This window comes from Xenopus tropicalis, chromosome 1 (genome assembly GCF_000004195.4).
Source record: "Xenopus tropicalis strain Nigerian chromosome 1, UCB_Xtro_10.0, whole genome shotgun sequence".
NCBI lineage: Eukaryota > Metazoa > Chordata > Amphibia > Anura > Pipidae > Xenopus > Xenopus tropicalis.
The window spans coordinates 28,440,858-28,453,928 of record NC_030677.2 but is presented as its reverse complement, the minus strand read 5'-3'; the positions used below and the strand labels follow the sequence as shown (position 1 = coordinate 28,453,928).

The following is a 13,071-nucleotide window of genomic DNA, read 5'->3' as shown; positions in this document are numbered from 1 at the left end:
ATAGGGAAAGAGAAGCACTGAATGGCCAGAAGGGATAATGACATCAGTGGGGAGGGCGTGGCCATCCTATGGGAGGGGTTAGTAAGGCATGAGGTGCCGATGAGAGAGCGCAGTTCCTCAGGAGCTCATACAGAATGGCAGCTGTCAGTGAGGCGCAGAGAGTGCTGGTCTATGGTGGAAGGGGAGCCTTGGGATCCAAGTGTGTGGAGTATTTCAGATCCAAGCAATGGGTAAATACACAGAGCCCGGCATTACTGCTGCGTTTAGTTGTTTATTCACTTCTTATCCATTGCATGTCCTTCTTTCTTATTCCTGGAACGTCACTGGGGATTTGTATCCTTTAACCTGCAAACCTGCTAATGTTAAACATTGTATTCTTCTATAGCTGATTGTTACCTGCCATTTCCCAAAGTAACAATATCTGCCACCTGTCGCTGAACTACAACTCCCACTATCCCATGACAGCCAGGAGAAATGTAGTTCAGAAACAGTTTTGAAAGGCTCGCTGTCCAGCATTATCAATCTTTGTCTCTCTCGCACAGTGGGTGGCATCTATAGACATTACAGAAAATGCCAGCGCAAGTGCCAGCATTGTGGTGAAACTGTCGGATTCATTCACAGAGCAGTCGGATCAGGTGAGTGTTATTCTATGTGTGAGATCTCTGTTAAGCAGAAGAGAGTTGAGATGGAGTAGTGCCAACATGTTCCACAGCGCTGTAGGTGCATACATTCATTGAACATATAGATTACATACACAAAGCTTACACTCTAAAAGGATAATGATTTAAAAACCATAAAACAAATAAGGACCAACTGATGTTGTTTAAACTAAAGTAGGTATAATATCCCTAAAGTCACCCAGAAAGTATGAACGGGAACAGTCACTGGGTCCCCAGCAGCAATTTTTATTTAGATTCTGCACACATATACACATATACCCCCATTGCACGTATACACATGTAACCCTCTGCACACATATACATATACCACTTCTGAGCAAATATACCCCCTCTGCACACATATACATATACCACTTCTGAGCAAATATACCCCCTCTGCACACATATACATATACCACTTCTGAGCAAATATACCCCCTCTGCACACATATACATATACCACTTCTGAGCAAATATACCCCCTCTGCACACATATACATATACCACTTTTGAGCAAATATACCCTCTCTGCACACATATACCCCCTCTGAGCACAGAAAGTAATGGGAACAGTCACTGGGTCCCCAACAGCAATTTTAAATTAAGATTCTGCACACATATATCCTTATAAGCCCTCTGCACACATACATACATATACCACTTCTGAGCACATGCACACATATACCCCCTCTGCATACATATAAACATATACCCCCATTGCACACACATACACATATACCACTTTTGAGCAAATATACCCCCTCTGCACACATATACCCCCTGTGCACACATATAAACATATACCCCTTCTACAGACATATATCCGCTCTGCGCACATATATTCATATACTCACCTCTGCAAACAAATACACATAGACCCCATCTGCACACACATACACACAGGACAGGGCCCTGGGCAGTATGAGTTTTGTAAACCTTGTGACTCTACATCTACAGTATCTAAGAAATATTTAATGCTCCTTGTAAATGGTGATAAACTATATGTCCTACAACTCCCAGAATCCTCTGACAGACATAACTGGCAACTTTAGTCCAGCACTTCAGTCATTGCTTACACCAATGATACCATTTGGCAGGTACTAATGAATTGCTGAATGATGCCAGTAGAATATAGCTACTATATTATATGTCATTTGCTAGTGTCCCAAAATTATGCTGTTTTCATTATTTTATGTTTTAGGTCACTGCAGCAGTTGAAGAGCTTTTAAGTGGCCAAAAGGTTGATGCAATCCTGTGTGTGGCAGGGGGATGGGCAGGTGGCTCTGCAAAGGCAAAGTGTAAGTTCTGTCCTATATGCATTTATTAACCTCAGACCCTCTGAGCTTCATAGTATTAGTGGCTGAGACAGAATGGTTTGCCTAAATAAAGGGCCGATTGGATAAGCCATTTTAGTATTAAAGGAGCTGTTTACCTTTAAATTTAACTATTAGTATGATGTAGACAGTGATATTCTGATATTCTGCATTTAGTCTCAAGTTTTTGAATTCTATGGTTTTTCAGTTGTATTATCACAATTGGAATCAACTACAAGGTACTGTTTTACTATTACAGAGAAAAGGGAAATATGTTTTAACATTTTGAATAATTTGATTTAAATGGAGTTTATGGGAGATGGCCATCCTGTAATTTGGACCTTTCTGGATAACGGGTTTCGGGATAACGGATTCCATACCTGTATCTGGTTGCTAAGGTTTTGCGTTTTATAACAACCAGACAGTAGTTTGAATAACAGACTGGAATATGTATTGTAGAGTGAATAGAAAGATAAGTAATAAAAAGTATCAATAACAATAAAATTGAAGCCTCACAAAGCAATAGTGAACTATAAAGAATAAATAATGAAGACCAATTGCAAAATTTCTAGGAATATGTTGTTCTGTATGATACTAAAAGTGAACCACCCATTTAGCTGCCTACTTGTTGCTATGGGTTACTGGATGAGGCAGTTTTTTTCCTGTAAAATTATATCGTATTTATTATTTAAGAACTGCAATCTGTGTAGTAGCACCCAAATTGCTTAATTTCCTTTTTACTAAACCCATAACCCCTTCTGCTAAATAATTGCCTTCTTACTTTGCTCTGGTTGCACCAATGTGCATAGAAATTCCTGGTTACTCCTCTTAACGTCCCATTAGCTGGTTCATTGCAGACATTCGAGGACATATTTGTCATTGTAAACAGACAACTAATTAATGATGAAAGCTTAAACCTAGGATGCTACCAGCCTGTTCTTTATTCTGTATATTGTACCCATATTAATGAAATATGGCATCCCATTGCATGACTTCTGACCTTCAGGCTGCAACACTTGTTCCAGCACCTTATGATAGGCTCACACACTGCTGCACCCCACAAGTCATTTCATTGTTTTTATAAAGATATTCATTCATCCACATCATGATGTACATTATTCAGCGGTGATAAGTCCAAAGCAAGAGTAAAAGCTGCTCAGATGAACGGGGGAACGGTTTAAAGATCACCTGACAAGGCCATATGCATTAGACCAATCACTACTTGATATTCAGTCTTTCAGTGTGTCTTGCACTTTTTTTTTTTTTTTGTCTTTATGGTCTGAAAATCAATGTAACATTAGTAATGAACTTCAATCTTGGCTCATCCCAATCAGCCACTGTCCTTATAAGCCTCTGTAAGAGCAGCCCCTTAGTGGCCTGAATCTGTCATGACTCTCTGAAAGATGCTCAAGGTAGGGGGTAGGAGGGTGAATGCCTGTGTACCACCCCTTTCCCCTACTTGCGAATATAGTACTATATAGGGATGGCTACAGGTCTCTGTTTCAAAATGGAAATGCAAATACCTACAGCAATTCAAAAAGATTGGAAAATTAGACAAAAAAGGCCCATTGTGGCCATATTTTGCACTCTTCACCCTGCCTCCCATGATATAAATGACCCTCCATGCCTGATATTTCTTTTGTGTAAAACTCCCCTTGCTCTGTCCCAGCATATTCTAGTGGCCAGGATGAGAACCCTTTGCTCTGTTATGGATGTTCTACTGGAGTTGGCGTGGGGGGGGGGGAAATGTTTCCCCCCAAAAGGAGAATTGCACTCGATTCATTGTGAGTCAGCATTTTACTTAAATTGAATTTCTTCAGCCAGATGTGCCTTGGAAAGCACAGGGATTAATGATGCTCAGCATCTGGTTTGATTTAACATGCCAGACCATCAGTGGAGACTCTAACCACATGGTCATTTGGTGTTAATTCCTGCAATAATACACAGAATTTCTCTTCTGTTGTTAAAGATTAGGCAAGTATTGTTTTTGTGCTCTGCACATTTACCCCTTCATAGATTTATTTTTAGGAAAGGCACCATAGTATGGGCACGCGTCGACATCCCTGCCATAGCTCTTTGATCCTACATGTTACATTTTGCCCATAAGGAGGGGGCATGGCATGTTACCACTTTCCCAGGAAGGAGCAAGTTCCCAAGCCAGTGATGTAACTAGCATGCCTTGTGTCCTATGACCCACTTTTGGATCCCACTTTTTCATCAAGTATGTGGGGTGGGATCCTGGGACCTGGAAATGCAGGTGACAGGGGGGCTGTTGGGTGTTCGTTGCAGGCAGGCCCTGACTAAAATTTGTAACAGGCCCTGGCATTTCAAGTACACAGAAGCTCAAACAGACCCCCACCATCCCAATAAATAGTGATTTTCTATGTCAGCAGCCCCTTTGGCATTTGCCAGAATCCACAGCCAGTCTGGGCCTGGTCACAGGTCATCTGCTGGTCCATAGTTACATCTCTGTGCCAAGCATTCCATGCCTGTGATATCGCTAAGCACAATTATAACGATACAATTTACAGGATACTCATGACTCTTGTGTATTATATAATTATTATAATATGTAGCTTTATGAGCTGCAGGTTTAGTCAGATATTGACCCAACATTAGTTTCTCCATCTAAGGCTGCAGTGAGGTTGTTGCTCATATCTCCTATTCTATTTCTTGCTGGGTGCTGTTGGATACTGTATAAATCAAATATTATGTAGTGTTGTGCGAATTTGTCCCATTTCGGTTTGCCAAAAAATTTGCAAAATGAAGAAAATTCACAAAACGAGTTGAACTCAATGGGTGTTTTTTTTTGCAATGACTTTTTTTTCATACCACGTAACTGTTTTTTCAAGGCAAAACCTGCCACAATATTTTGCTCATCAGTATTATTATGTTCTTGACCTAGCCTTTTATAAGAGCTGTGACCAGATGTGGAAACAGAGTGTCTGGACGTCGGCCATATCCAGTCACCTTGCAACAAAGCACCTAAAGGAAGGGGGCCTGCTGACACTCTCTGGGGCAAAAGCTGGATTGTCTGCAACCCCAGGTACGTAAGTGATACTCTCCCTGTGTGCTCTGCTCTTTATAAATTTCCAACATGGTTGACTGGGAAACTGTAATACTGCCATGCACTGCTGGAGCCTAATATTTTATCTGTATAATATAAACCTCATTTAATCGTCTACGCTTTGGGTTTTTGTTGAAATAGCTCATTTTGTTTTCCTAAAGCAAACACCTGATGGCTCCAACATCTGCTCCGGGGTAGTTCAAACACTCAACAGATCTGTTTGCATTGCAGGCACCATTTTTATGAATGCAAATATACAATACTCTATATTTAAAGTGCAGACTTGAATGGGGGTGGGTTGTTTCTTATACAGATTTCATTTTGCTTAAATGAGATGGAGGAAAACCTTTTTAAATGGAATCTGGAACCTTGTGACTCCTGGTAACACAAAATGTAACTGGAAACTGTTCTTAGTGTAACTATTACTTGCTTGCAATGGCTATAATGATAATAATACATAGATACAGACAATCCTTTTCATATAGGCAAACTGCAGTCTGACATACTATACATGTATCCACACATATATATAATTATGACATGTCACTAAAACATGTCCTATAAACCAGCGGTTTTAAGCACATGAAGACTTTTACCCATGTGTGATGGGAAAAGATTAGTTTTGAGTTGCGGGCATAAATGTGGGCACAGGGTTATTCAAAAGACCACGAATGAAGCGGAGTTCTAGCTGCTGGTTATGCTTTGCACATTATTATCGGCACACACAGATCAGATATCCCCAGAGAGAGAACTTTACCCTTCCCAGTGCATTGTCTCCTCTCTCCATGCACTTCATCCTTTGATCCTGACCCCTGGCTAGGAGATCTGGACTCAGTCCAGAAGCTGACACTGTGTGACTTTGATTTTTTTTATTCATTATAAATGAATTTAAAAAACAATTAAGGTCCTGCTAATAATATATATACAGGTATGGGATCCCTTATCCGGAAACCCATTATCCAGAAAGTTCTGAATTACAGAAAGGCCATCTGCCATACACTCTATTATAAGCAAATAATTCTAATTTTTAAAAATGATTTCCTTTTTCTCTGTAATAATAAAACAGTACCTTGTACTTGATCCCAACTAAGATATAATTAATCCTTATTGGAGGCAAAACAATCCTATTGGGTTTATTCAATATTTAAATTATTTTTTAGCAGACTTAAGATATGGAGATCCAAATTACGGAAAGATCCCTTATCTGGAAAACCCCATGTCCCGAGCATTCTGGATAACAGGTCCCATACCTGTATGTATGTGTGTGTATATATATATATATATTGAAAAAAAGACCAGCAACACCGGATCTATTGCAAACAATCAATTATATATTGAAAAATACATGAACAGCCAACGTTACGTTTCGGTCCCCGTCGGGACCTGGGACAAGGATTGAAGCGGTGTGCCACCCTTGGTTCGATATATATATATATATATATATATATAAATTTCCATGGATCAGCCTTTGTTTTAGTTATGCACCATGTATGTGTTTAAAAATCACAGGGCTTTTATTTGTATCTGTTTTTTAAGTAGTTTTTGAAATATGTTCTTCCCACCAATTAAATCAAATCTGAAAGGCTTCTTTTCCTGTGTTGCACTGCTGCCTGGGAAGGCCTTTGATATAGATGTGGATGAAAGAGATATGTTTTTTGGTTCACCCAAACAAACCACTGTTCTTTTAGGGCAATGTTATAAGGATTTACACGGGGGCTTATTCACTCTAGCACAAGCACTAGTCTAGCAGTTTATGTGTAAGTAAAGAGGGGCTGATTAGGGCACTTTAGCACTGCATATTTGGCCTGTTCGTACCTAACATAATATTGAATATTGCTGGTGGAATTACTTGTGGAATCAGGGTCTTATGGCTGGTGGGACACTGGAAAAAGACCTGGTGGGTCCCGCTGACCCAGGCCGGCTTCTGTGTAACTATGGGCTCTCCCCTCATCCCCGATCACTGTCACTGCAAGGAATAAAATTCAGATACGAGATGCACGAGGAGGTTGGCATCAGGGGGTCTCACGACTGGGGTGGCAGAGTCCTGAGGTGTATCTTTGCAAAGGGGAAGAAGCACTCCAGTCTGTCGGCAATGCCTTTAAATCATTTATTTGCAGAAATGGACAAACAGCACAAGCTTTCGGGGGTGACCCCTTCTTCAGAGTCCTGAGGTGCCAGTCCCTGTGGGCCTCAGACACCTCAGTCCAAAACTGCTGTGAAATGGAGACTTCAATAGTCCTTGTTAGCTGGATGACAGTACCCGTATGTGTCACATATACAAAAAAATGTAATTTGCCTTATGCCCCTTTATTCTGCTCTTATGTGACATTTGTATAAAACAAGATTAACGTTTTTAAGTATTCTCTCTGTTAATTGTCTATGAATTACATTACATTTCCTGCTGTTTTATTCTATAACCTAAAATACTACTGTTTGAATTAACATGAAGCAATGTGTAACTATAGAATGAATATGATGATGGAACATTGTATTGGAATAACTGCCTTACTGTTTATTGTTGTGCAGGAATGAGCGCATATGGTATGTCAAAAGCAGCCATTCACCAACTGTGCCAAAGTCTTGGTGCGGAAAAGAGTGGCATGCCAGCCAAATCAGCAGCTGTGGCCATCCTCCCGTAAGTACCCTACGCCTGGCAATTCCCTTTTTTATTGCAATTGCTACATACTCATTTGTTGCTTCACACAAACACAATTGATTTTGCAATTACAGAGCACAGAAGCGATAAACAGAGACAAATACTCCGTATATATATGACTGTACATTCATAGGAAGCATTTTCTTCACTGTATCATGAGATGGCTAGGATGTGAACTGAATACTGATCACACTCTTGACTGAGCCTGCTAGACAATAAGGTTCTGCATCTCTATAGTGTCTGTGCCATTGCTTTATAGGCAACAAGGATAGTGGCTGCACATTGTAGCTACCTGTACTGGCAGATTGTTTTGATTTTTCTTCCAGAATAAAACAAGATGACTCCCTTGTATGAAAGCTTCTTCTTAATCCTTCTATAATTGTATTTTAGTTCTCCTTATGAACAATAAAAGTGTAGCTCACATTTTTTAATTTTTTCAAAAAATCATGATTTTCCCCCAACAGGCAGGAAGCCAGCTTGTGAACCCCTCCAGCTTTTTAGCCAAAGAATTTCCTTTCCAGGAGTTGCTAAATTATAACTCCCAGAATGGCAGCTGTTGGTATACAGGGAGTTATAGTTTAATGGCAACTGAAAAACTAAAGGCTGCTAGTGTAATTGGGCACCGAGACCTCTTCATCTCTTATCAAAAAAAGTCTTGATAGGGTTAAAACAGGGATCCCCAACCAGTTTTTCTTGTGAGCCACACTTGGATGTAAAAGTGTTGGTGAGCCACACAAGCATGATAAAAGTTCTTTAGGGATGCCAAATAATGACTGTGATTGGCTATTTGGTAGCCCCATGAGGACTGCTAACCTGCAGGAGGCTCTGCTTGGAGTAAAACTGTGTCTCTGTGCTTCCAAACCTTGCCATGTAAAAATGGGCACCCATTTTGAGGCCACTGAGCTAAGGGCTTTTTGGCCAAGTAGTATTGCCTTGAACCAAGCAGATTTACTCCCCAAAGCTACTACTTGGCCTGGAACCCCACCAACCCGCTTGCACATGTGACCCCCCCTCTCTATTGTTGCTGCCTCCATCACCACCATCAACTCTATCTCACCCACCTGGGCTGTCATCTCACTCACTTAGTTCTCCATCTGCCGATTGGAATTGCGCCCCCTCACTGTGCCCTAGGCATGTGCCTACACCTAAAGTCTCCCATAGATCAGTGGTGAAATTATAACCTATTGACCCCACATTTTGGTTTAATAAATGTTAACATGTATTAGCTAAGGTGCAGCTGCACGGATATTGAAAGCAGGCAGCTTGTTTGTGTGTACAGAGAGCAATTTAATAAGCTTATCTCTTTCCATCATAGGGTTACCTTGGATACTCCTGCCAACAGAGCCTCTATGCCCGATGCAGACTACACTTGCTGGACACCGTTAGACTTTATTGCTGAGTGAGTACACCCTATCTGGTTATTATCTTCCAGCAATACAATGCAGCCTGTGTGTGCTTCATTATTGCCTTCACCCTTGGCTTCTGGAAAGGCTGCTCTGCTCGGGGGCTGCTCATTCAGGTTCCCTGGTTTCATTTGCTACTCATGAAACAATCATTGGGCTTTGTGTGTATCTTTACTAGAAGGAAGCGACATGATAAGGAGATTATATTTAGAGCACCTAGAAATAATAGCTATTTCCTGCTGATTTCTGGTATCTACCATATTATAATCTATATCCCCCCAAAATTATATATATATATATAAGTTTTAACAATATATTTTCAATAAATTTTTGATAAAGCATTGAAGGGTGTGCTGGCCACAGATGATTATTTTCTATATATACATAATTTTGGCTATGCACCCCGCAGAATATTGAGCCTTGGAGTGCGGACACCATTTGGATTGATATATATATATATATAGATATATATATATGTGTATGTGTTAGTTTCCTATATTTTTATCTTTCCTGTTATTAACACTGGCATCAAGCATAATATAATGTTATTAAATCCCTCCCCAGCCACCACCAGACCTACCAGTGGAAATTCAATGTTAGGGGGAAGGTGAAATGAAAGCAGGTTTCATCCTCTACATAGATACCCACACGCTTCCCTACTGAAGCAGCCACCCTAAGGAACGTCCCATCGGTGCATGTATAAAAACCTAGCCCTCTATAGAATAAATAGCATCTCTGAGTATATAAACACAGTACATAATAGAGCGACTTTAATGTAAGTGGCTACCTAGTCATAAATATCAGTGATGAAAGGATCTTGCCTTAGTAAGTATAATACTGTATACAAGAAAACAAAAACCCACAAAAATACAACCTTGGGGAACAGTTGGACACCTCTACTTTTCATCTGTGCAATTACAATTAAACTTACTGACATAGATTTTATTTTCTTTTTCCTGATACAGAACCTTTTATAACTGGATCACTGGGCAAAACAGACCACAGTCTGGGAGTCTCATTGAAGTGATAACAGAGAAAGGCAAAACTGAACTGGTTCCAGCTCATCTATAAGATGGGAATCACTTTAACCCCTGCAGTATTGTATCTCCTTATAGCTGTGCAAGATCCCAGCCCATGCTACCCGTTGGTTTGATAGTTGCCTTCCCTTGTTTCATGTACGGATACCGTGTCTTTGATTAAATAGCTGTAACATTGTTATGAACCTTAAATGCCTTCTGGCCTCTCTATTTGTGTGTCTCTGTTAAGTTACTCATGCAAAGGAGGAGTAAATTAATTTCACACCTTTTCTATTAAAGGGGAAATAAGGAAACATGCTGTTTTTCACAGGTAATCAATGAATGTTGTTCTTAGCAACTATTCAATTGGTCTTCATTATTTTTTATAGTTTTTTCTTTAAATTATTTGCTTTCCTCTTCTGACTCTTTTCAAGCTTCCAAATAGGGGTCACTGACCCTGGCAGCCCAGAAACTATTGCTTTGTGAGGCTACAATTTTATTGTTATTTAGTCTACTGTTCATAGTCTAGTCTTTCATTGTAACCACTGCCTGGTTGCTATGGTAATATGAACCCTAGCAACCAGATACCTGCTGAAATTCCAAACCTTTGACAATGACAATATTAGGCAAGCCGGTCTTGTGCTATTTAATAATTTGTAGTCTTTCTTTACTGCTGTGCTGCAAATTGATGTCAGTACCCACTCATGAACTGATGTGAACAGGGCCTTGTCTATTTATCCTGGCCTTAGGACAATAGACAGGTAATAAGATAACAGCTTTCCTAACATTGCTTCATATGTCTAAACTGACAGGAGCTCTATATTTCTATGTAACTGCCGCCACTAACACATGCTGGTGGAGAAGCCGTCATGTATTTTAGCAAGTGGAAAAATAGCCAAAACCGGTGATGTTGCCTCCCTTTCATTTGAAGGTCTGCAACACACTGGGGGTATGTAACTTCCCAGGGGCAGTTCTGACTCCTGCTTTTCCTGCACTGGGGAGGGGAGTGAATCACTAGTGCAGAGGCCCCAAAACATTGGTGAGTTGGCATATTCTATCAAGATACATTGAAATTGCTCACTAATTAGGGCTTCATTGGACCCCCTACACTCCTGCCCACTCCCCCAAGTAGTTACTCCCCAGGCAGGAGCATGTTTTTGCAACCACTGGTAACTTGGGGGCATGCTGCCGCCTGAGGCAAGGTTCCCTCCTCCTGCCGTGATTTCTGGTGCTTTCCAGAGAGCCTGTTGTGCTTTTGAAAATATGAAATAAAGCACCTTGGCTAATGCCAATGGAGCAGTGGCTGGCTGAGCCAGAGGTATACCTGTTCCTGCTTCATGTGTCTTTATCCTGGGTGATTTTCATTTAATATTGTGAGGGTGGAAATGCCATTTTAGCTGCTGCTTAAGCTGCTAGTACAGGCAGTTACTAATATGCTCTAATGGACATGGATTAGCTAGGAACTGCAGGCCACAAAGGCCCAGGCCTAGGGGGGGCTGCCTGCTGCCTGCATCTCTACTGAGCACTGATGTGAATTTGCCACCTACCCAGTCCCAAGTGGAGATGATTGCTTTGAAGGAAGACCAGCGACAGTGGCAAGGGAAAGAGGGGGACTAGTAAGGTGTGCGAGTTGGGGAGTCAGTGATCGGGGTATGGGCCTAGGGACAAAAATTCTTTAAGTCAGGCCCTGGTGTAAGGCAATTGCAGCTTGCTTCCCTAGGAAGTGGCTGAGATGGCCTTATGCATTTCTCATAAACTTGTCAATAAGGGCACAGTGACTTCCACGAACAACAGCCGCACATTCTAAATAGATACAGTGAGAGGCAGAGTATATTGTCACCCCAAATACATTGAGAAGCTCTGGGTTCTGACACCCCAGACACCTCTCGCCAATATTCCCTTTAATTCTTTCTTGCCATGTGCAGAAAATATTTTTTCATATACACATGTGCATGTATTAAAACGTTGTGCTCAGGTCAGAGTAAGTACAACATTTTGTGTTATATCACACCAAATTCTTTGTTCAGTTTGTTGTGTGTCTTGGTCTCAAAATTAGTGTGTGCATAAGCGCACAGCTTTGAGGGAACATTGCCCCTCACCCATTCAAACAGCAGGTCACCTGAAGGCTGGAGGAGGTTTCAGCATCCTGCAGGTTAAAATTGTCAGAAATCATCTGCACTGTCGAAGAGCCATCCAAGCGCCACCTAGTGGTTAAGAATAGCATCTAGAAGAAGAATAGAAGGACATGCTCAGTTGTTGATGACAGGGAGATAAAAATTAAAAACAAAACAAAAAAAGCTTTGAAATAAAGCGGTAGAATCCATTATTTGAAAGTCATGTAGTGAGATATAGTATTAAAGACATTATTGTCATTGTAAGACATTATAAATACATTATTGGCATAACTGCCCTTTCTTAAGAATAACAAAAAGGTGAATTTAATTCATTAACCCAGTCCCTATATATATATATATATATATATATATATATATATATATATATATATATATATTGGGCATATTAGAGCTATAAAACCTTTTGCAATAAATTACACTTTCTTCCACTAGGTGTCACAATTTACCTACTAGAATAAACAAATAGAAGGAATATATTATTATTATTATTAACATTTATTTATAAAGCTCCAACATATTCCGCAGCGCTGTACAATAAGATAATCATTAATAATTACAAGGAATAGCATTAAGTATTTTAAATTAGAAATTTTCACCTTCACCAACTTTCTTTTGGATCTTTCTCCACGATTCCTAGTTAAACAAACAAATTGTTGATAATCTTCCAACCCCTTATAAGAACAACACTAAATATCTAGTATAAGTAAATCTAAAGCAACTAGGCTTGCTAGGTAATCATTGAAGATGTTTCACTACTCATCTGAACAGCTTCTTCAGTTCTACTGACTGGTATGGGAAGTCCTCAGCATATATACTCTTCCA

At 40.2% G+C, this 13,071-nt stretch overlaps 1 protein-coding gene across 1 annotated transcript; it reads left to right on the top strand.

The window, feature by feature from the left end:
* Positions 1-118: 118 nt before the first annotated feature.
* Positions 119-10,327, top strand: qdpr (quinoid dihydropteridine reductase). Its single transcript, NM_001011492.1, is given in 7 exon segments — positions 119-230; positions 543-635; positions 1,861-1,957; positions 4,878-5,018; positions 7,566-7,674; positions 9,011-9,094; positions 10,064-10,327. Coding segments are annotated over 7 exon segments (726 nt in total). The 5' UTR covers positions 119-134; the 3' UTR covers positions 10,170-10,327.
* The last annotated feature ends 2,744 nt before the right edge of the window (positions 10,328-13,071 follow it).